Below are 8,560 nucleotides of genomic sequence, written 5' to 3'. Positions count from 1 at the left end.
GGCACATGTGTATAACTAAGATATCAGAAGATAACCGGATTAACTAGAAAACCATTTGGAGGCAGGTCATATGTTTGCGAACCATATCCTATCACATTTCCATTAACAAATGGCTTTTTCTTGTTTGCAAGTTTCTTCTCACCACTCTGGGGTGCACTTTGCTCACTGGATGTTGACGGGGCAGAGTTTTTAAAAAAAAAAGTGTTGGTCGAAGAAGAGGCTAAATTCGCCTTATGAATCATAGGGGTTTGGTATCACAGGGTGTCCCCTTACACACCAAATATGGACCCTGAGGACTTGAGTGCTATCGGTTTTTGCAGTGGATGGCTATTCTTAGGCTGTCTGTCCAGGCCATCCGTACAGGCAAGATCTCTGCTCTTTCTGCCTTTCAACAGGTTTTTTTTCTCACTTATTTTGTTTATGCAGTCGAGTAGAGATAAAATCAGATTTTGCTCTACTTTTGGAAGAGACGGGTTAATGGTTGTGGGTTGTGTCCTGTCTATACAGATGATAGTTGACTAGCTATGTGTTGCCCCACTCATTCCTGCATTGTTGTTATTGTGTTGTAGAGGCTCCTCGGCGCTTGCCCGTCCCCGGGTATTCGTCCTGACTGCAGGGTGAAGAGCTACCAAGTAAAGAAATAGGAGTTACCTGTCCCAAGTCAAAGCTTTCCATCTAAACTCTCCCCCAAGATGAGCAATTACACAATAACTCTGTGTGGACCTGCACCATGGGGCTTCAGACTGCAGGGAGGCAAAGACTTCAACATGCCCCTTACAGTCTCAAGGGTAAGATCATTTCATTTTTCACATGAAAATCTGTCTTGAGTAATCAAATAATTAAATAAAATCACAAAAAATCTTGATATTTGGATTATCTGACATACGTTAGACATCTATTCTGATTGATACAATAATTTAAAAAGAATGGCCAGGCCACTTTTTTTTTTTTGGTCAATCTTGATGTTAAAATCCCACTTTCAATTGTTCGGATGTTGCACGGATTTTAATATCCAACCAGAAATGTGCTACATATACATGGAACAGGATTACATAACTATGCAGTGCAGCTGTTATGCCTTACTGCCATAGTCCATCTCGACATTAAGTTTCCAGTATTGGGTCTAAGAGCAGTGAGAAGCACCACAACATTGTTTGCTCTATGAATAGTCTATGTCAGGGGATGTTGACAAAATGGGCATGTACAAGTGTAGCTTTGGCTAGCTGAGGAGAAAACCGAAGCTTAGATACATTTTCTTCATCAAATATTCTATTTGATTTGTACTTGTGTGATCCCTCAGGACCTTGTATGTCATTAGCTTGTCAGGCCACCATGCTTTCCCTTATCAAAAAGAAGTATACTTCAAGTTAATTTTATTAAGTATACTTAAGTAAAGTTAAAGTATATTTCCTTAAGTATACTTTTGTGATCTAATACTTCTTGGGACTAAATTGGCCCACTTTTAGTTTATAAAAAGTATACTTTAAGTCTAAGAGAAGTAAACTTTGAGTATACAACTAGTATTTTTTTTTTATTTTGTACTGCAAATATACCACAAGTAAACTTATATACTAATAGTTTACTAGTTCTATACTTGTAGTCCACTCTTTAGTTTACAAAAGCATACTTCATAGTATACTGGAAATATACTATGAGTTTACTTACTTGTTTTATACTTCTAGTCCACTTTTTAGTTTACTAAAGTATACTTTGTAGTATACTGGAAATATACTATTGGTTTACTCGTTACACACTTCTAGTCCACTTTTCAGTTTATAAAAGTATACTTTATAGCATATTGGAAATATACTATTAGTTACTGGTTATATACATCGAGTCCACTTTTTATTTTTGAAGTGTACTGCAATTACCCTTCTAGGTATACTATTAGTTTTCTAGCCCTAACCCTTACCTCATGCACACTAGCAGTAGACGACTTAAGTGTTTTATACCTTAAGTTACAATTAAGTTATTAAGGTAAGAATGTAGGTTTAAAAGATGGGATTTAAAACATGCTGCCGCATATCACAAAGAAGCCAGTATGTATGAAAAAGAAGTATTTTATAGGCTACTATCAAAAGGATAAGCACAACTACAGGGCGAGTACACTTAAACATAAGGCACAAATATTTTAATACTTTATTACACTTTTGTTAAGTATATCTTGATCAAATGTTTAAGTATAAGCTTAATATACTTAGACTTTTCAATATACTTTTCAGTATACACTACCGTTCAAAAGTTTCGGGTCACCCAGACAATTTTGTGTTTTCCATGAAAAGTCACACTTTTATTTACCACCATAAGTTGTAAAATGAATAGAAAATATAGTCAAGACATTTTTCTGGCCATTTTGAGCATTTAATCGACCCCACAAATGTGATGCTCCAGAAACTCAATCTGCTCAAAGGAAGGTCAGTTTTATAGCTTCTCTAAAGAGCTCAACTGTTTTCAGCTGTGCTAACATGATTGTACAAGGGTTTTCTAATCATCCATTAGCCTTCTGAGGCAATGAGCAAACACATTGTACCATTAGAACACTGGAGTGATAGTTGCTGGAAATGTAGATATTGCACTAAAAACCAGACATTTGCAGCTAGAATAGTCATTTACCACATTAGCAATGTATAGAGTGTATTTCTGATTCGTTTAAAGTGATCTTCATTGAAAAGAACAGTGCTTTTCTTTCAAAAATAAGGAAATTTCAAAGTGACCCCAAACTTTTGAACGGTAGTGTAAGCCAAGTATACTTATGTATAACTTTATTAAGTATATCTCTGATAAGTAAATAAAAAGTAAACTGAAAGCATACTCTCTTATTTCTAGTTTCAAAGAAGTATACTAGAAGCACACATGAATAAACTTCTTTTTTGTAAGGGTTGTTCAACTGCCAATTGCCGTTTGTTTACAAAAGATCAGCTTAATCATCATAAGAAGTTTCATGATGCTGTGGAACACTGATTTTAGCAGCACAAACAAAAATATTGTCTCTACAGCACCTGAATTTGTTCATTTATTCATGCCTCGTTATACAGAAAGAAGTTTCAGACCTTGTTAATCACACATGACGGACCTTGTTTTAGCTCAGGGCTGGGAACTGCTAAAATAGCTGCCATTTTCCAAGAAATCAGATACTGATATGAATACAGAAGACTTTTTAGCATGCACTTGTCCATGGTTGATGGGGCCAATGTACCGTAGGGATGAAATGAAGTATAATGTGGGAGCTAGATGTAAGCTGGCATGATTGCGCTGCATGCCAGTGTGAAAGGGACACACGTCATGAAAGACATTCTGAACAGTGTACATGCGAAACAATGTCACTCTACGTCATTCAATCCAGTAGGAGCTGCGAGATGTGTTTCCCTTTGTCCTGGATTTATAGGTTGTTTAGACATGACAGGAGCGTTACTGAATACCTTATGAAAGGAAAGGTTAAATCAAGTAGGCTTCATGTTTTTCAAAGTTTACTACAAGTATAATTGAAGAGAGAAGTATTTAAATGTACTCTAATATTATAATTCTACTACTTTCAAAAATGTACACTGCCTCAAGTATTACTTACAAATCACTTTTGATATACGAGCATATCTTAGTATACTTGGAGAGAAGTATCCAACTTACTTTTGACATATTAATGTGGTACATTTAGTGTGACATATACTTAGTTTACTTTTGATAAAGTATACTTGAAAGTATAATTCTTGTTCTGTTGGAAGCAAAATTAATGCACTGATAAGCTACTATTAAAAATAGACGGCCTTTCAATTTCATAAAATCGGTGAAATTTAGTTCCTTCTGAAATTTGGTCACTGTGATATATGTTTATTTTTGTAATATCTTTAAAAAAAAACAGGCCATTCTGTGGCTGGGAAGTTATTTAACTTGAGGGGATTCCTGAGCAAATAATGTGCATGAAATCGCTCGCTTCGCACAATCAAGCAGACAGAGCAAGTCGGTGTGTGCATACGTAGGCTTATCTTTGACCGTGCACTGACAGTTACATCATTCTGTCACTAAACGAACAGCTGATCACACCGAGGTGCTCGCTGACCGCCGATATTTATTAGTTTGGTCCTGCGTTTCCTTTCCTTCGTATATAACATAACGTCTTTTCTTCTCGCTTTCCATTACTGTAGTCGGTCTTTCACGTTTCATTCGCACACTCACGTCCTCCATTTTTCTCTCGTGTTTCAAATTTGTATCCCACAATGCCTTGCACGAACAGGGAAAGCCCACCACGTCATGCATGATGTAGTATCTTGAATGAGGTCACAATGAAGCAAGAAAAAATGGTGGAGAATTTAGGGCCACATGGCTCTAAATTCATTAATTGTTCTTTTAGGGAAAAAAGCAATAAAATTGGAAGTCAGTGATTTGAATTCAGTAGCTTTCAGGCCATCCAGCCATTATCTCTAGCCGCTTTATCCTGTTCAACAGGGTCGCAGGCAAGCTGGAGCCTATCCCAGCTGACTACGGGCGAGAGGCGGGGTACACCCTGGACAAGTCGCCAGGTCATCACAGGGCTGACACATAGACACAGACAACCATTCACGCTCACATTCACACCTACGGTCAATTTAGAGTCACCAGTTAACCTAACCTGCATGTCTTTGGACTGTGGGGGAAACCGGAGCACCCGGAGGAAACCCACGCGGACACGGGGAGAACATGCAAACTCTGCACAGAAAGGCCCTCACCAGCCGCTGGGCTTAAACCCAGGACCTTTTTGCTGTGAGGCGACAGCGCTAACCACTACACCACCATACCGCCCTTTCAGGTTACTTAAAAAAAATAATTGGGTGTCAGGGAAAATTATTTTTATGACCTAAATGTGAAAAATCTGAAAGGCAGTATATTTAATATACTATGAAATACTGTATATGTAGTTATACTTATAAGGGTGGATGGCTTTTTTGACTGCTATCTGTACTTCCTGCTTTTATTTTGTTCTTTAAGCATTAAATATCTATAATATATGGAGTGCACATATTATTGTGCAGTTTTGGGCTTCTGAGCACAGTGCAATGGAAACGTATTGACTACTGTTTACATAATAAGGGGCAATTGTTGTTTATGTTGTTCGATCTGTAGGTCGAGGAAAAGTCATTAGTTTGCTGGATTGAGAAGTCAATAAACAGAACAAGCTATGTGTCCAGGCTGTTAATTATCCCCCACCCAAACTTCGTTATATAGAAATGGGTTCCGTCCGTCCATCCTTCTGTCTGTCTGTCTGTCTGTCCGGTCACGTTTTCATTTCCGGGCCATATCTTTAAAATTACTGAAGATATCTTTGTGAAACTTTGTATACATATCAAGCAACATGTGAACTGGTGCCTTTTGCTATTTTGGATTTTTGAAAGAAAGTATTTTTCAAATTTTTACATAAAAAATAGATTTTGACTGAGTTTTTAAGAGCAATGTTCGTTTCCGGAGCATATATCCAAAACTATTCATGATACGGATTTGAAACTTGGTATACATGTTAACAAGGTGATGTAGATGTGCCTTTCCATCTCATCTCGTCTCATCTCATCTCATTTCATTATCTCTAGCTGCTTTATCCTGTTCTACAGGGTCGCAGGCAAGCTGGAGCCTATCCCAGCTGACTACGGGCGAAAGGCGGGGTACACCCTGGACAAGTCGCCAGGTCATCACAGGGCTGACACATAGACACAGACAACCATTCACACTCACATTCACACCTACGGTCAACTTAGAGTCACCAGTTAACCTAACCTGCATGTCTTTGGACTGTGGGGGAAACCGGAGCACCCGGAGGAAACCCACGCAGACACGGGGAGAACATGCAAACTCCGCACAGAAAGGCCCTCGCCGGCCACGGGGCTCGAACCCGGACCTTCTTACTGTGAGGCGACAGCGCTAACCACTACACCACCATGCCTTTTCATACTAAGAAATTTGAGAAATTTTAATTTTTCATGTTTCCATGGAAACAATTTCAGACTTAGTCTCTCAGGTTAGTCTTAGGGGTAGGTTTTGTTTCCGGAGCAGAACTTGAAAACTGAGTGATATGGTCTTGAAAGTTGGTATATGTGTTGATTAAGTAATGTATATGTGCCTTTTGATACTAAGAAATGTGAGAAATTTTAATTTTTAGCTCCCCTGGACCAAAGGTCTGATGGGCTTATACCATGTGCTGCTGAGGTCAGTGTAAAGAGGTAGGATTGGTTTCCTGCAGTAGTACTTGAAAAATGTGACAAATAATATCTTGAAACTTAGTGCATAGTTGGTATATAGGGCGGGGGATATAGATGACTCTGTCTTCTTGTTTTTAATCTATCTATCTATCTATCTATCTATCTATCTATCTATCTATCTATCTATCTATCTATCTATCTATCTATCTATCTATCTATCTATCTATCTATCTATCTATCTATCTATTTTTTGCCTGGCATAAAAATAAGTTAATCATATTGACTTTTCCACAACAAAAGTTTTGGAATGTAAGTTTAACGGAGATTTACATCGATACTATAACTATAGCAGATGGGTCAATCCATACGATATCACTAAAGACCTCCCGACTAACCATGTCATATTTGCTTCATACTTCCAAAGATTAATGTCATTATTCCTACTCAACATTGTGCAAAATTTCAACCTTATATCTTTGTTAGTTTTTGAGACATAAGGGCATGAATAAGGGGGTGTGGCTCGAATTTTGCTGTAAATAACATAGGTACTGTTTTGCGAAGTATTTATCTAAAAGAAATCAAACTTTCTACAACCCCAATTCCAAAAAAGTTGGGACAAAGTACAAATTGTAAATAAAAACGGAATGCAATAATTTACAAATCTCAAAAACTGATATTGTATTCACAATAGAACATAGACAACATATCAAATGTCGAAAGTGAGACATTTTGAAATTTTATGCCAAATATTGGCTCATTTGAAATTTCATGACAGCAACACATCTCAAAAAAGTTGGGACGGGGCAATAAGAGGCTGGAAAAGTTAAAGGTACAAAAAAGGAACAGCTGGAGGACCAAATTGCAACTCATTAGGTCAATTGGCAATAGGTCATTAACATGACTGGGTATAAAAAGAGCATCTTGGAGTGGCAGCGGCTCTCAGCAGTAAAGATGGGAAGAGGATCACCAATCCCCCTAATTCTGTGCTGACAAATAGTGGAGCAATATCAGAAAGGAGTTCGACAGTGTAAAATTGCAGAGTTTGAACATATCATCATCTACAGTGCATAATATCATCAAAAGATTCAGAGAATCTGGAAGAATCTCTGTGCGTAAGGTTTCAAGGCCGGAAAACCATACTGGGTGCCCGTGATCTTCGGGCCCTTAGACGGCACTGCATCACATACAGGCATGCTTCTGTATTGGAAATCACAAAATGGGCTCAGGAATATTTCCAGAGAACATTATCTGTGAACACAATTCACCGTGCCATCTTCCGTTGCCAGCTAAAACTCTATAGTTCAAAGAAGAAGCCGTATCTAAACATGATCCAGAAGCGCAGACGTCTTCTCTGGGCCAAGGCTCATTTAAAATGGACTGTGGCAAAGTGGAAAACTGTTCTGTGGTCAGACGAATCAAAATTTGAAGTTCTTTATGGAAATCAGGGACGCTGTGTCATTCGGACTAAAGAGGAGAAGGACGACCCAAGTTGTTATCAGCACTCAGTTCAGAAGCCTGCATCTCTGATGGTATGGGGTTGCATTAGTGCGTGTGGCATGGGCAGCTTACACATCTGGAAAGACACCATCAATGCTGAAAGGTATATCCAGGTTCTAGAGCAACATATGCTCCCATCCAGACGACGTCTCTTTCAGGGAAGACCTTGCATTTTCCAACATGACAATGCCAAACCACATACTGCATCAATTACAGCATCATGGCTGCGTAGAAGAAGAGTCCGGGTACTGAACTGGCCAGCCTGCAGTCCAGATCTTTCACCCATAGAAAACATTTGGCGCATCATAAAACGGAAGATACGACAAAAAAGACCTAAGACAGTTGAGCAACTAGAATCCTGCATTAGACAAGAATGGGTTAACATTCCTATCCCTAAACTTGAGCAACTTGTCTCCTCAGTCCCCAGACGTTTACAGACTGTTGTAAAGAGAAAAGGGGATGTCTCACAGTGGTAAACATGGCCTTGTCCCAACTTTTTTGAGATGTGTTGTTGTCATGAAATTTAAAATCACCTAATTTTTCTCTTTAAATGATACATTTTCTCAGTTTAAACATTTGATATGTCATCTATGTTCTATTCTGAATAAAATATGGAATTTTGAAACTTCCACATCATTGCATTCCGTTTTTATTTACAATTTGTACTTTGCCCCAACTTTTTTGGAATCGGGGTTGTAAATTATAAGCTTTTTTTTTTTTAAATCATTTCATGCCCATATTTCAAAGGCATATTTCTCATGTATGACAAAGTTTACCATAAAAAGAATTATACCATTGGAAAGTGCGATGAAAATTAGAAATTGGTATCTTCAACCAAACTATATTTATTAAGGGATCAAATATGCCTTTTTTTTTTAACTACAGACGGAAATGTAAAATAG

The 8,560-nt window shown here is 38.0% G+C and overlaps 1 protein-coding gene across 1 annotated transcript in view; it reads left to right on the top strand.

Annotated features, from left to right (window-relative positions):
• The first annotated feature begins 287 nt into the window (after nucleotides 1–287).
• Nucleotides 288–8,560, top strand: part of ldb3b (LIM domain binding 3b) — a 46,661-nt gene continuing 38,388 nt past the window's right edge. Inside the window, exons 1-2 of the mRNA XM_060940224.1 lie at nucleotides 288–395; nucleotides 570–788. Coding sequence (XP_060796207.1) covers nucleotides 693–788 — 96 coding nt within the window. The 5' untranslated portion in view covers nucleotides 288–395; nucleotides 570–692. The remainder of the gene's footprint in view (nucleotides 396–569; nucleotides 789–8,560) is intronic.

This window comes from Neoarius graeffei, chromosome 14 (assembly GCF_027579695.1).
Source record: "Neoarius graeffei isolate fNeoGra1 chromosome 14, fNeoGra1.pri, whole genome shotgun sequence".
Lineage (NCBI taxonomy): Eukaryota > Metazoa > Chordata > Actinopteri > Siluriformes > Ariidae > Neoarius > Neoarius graeffei.
This window is presented reverse-complemented; position numbering and strand designations above follow the sequence as displayed.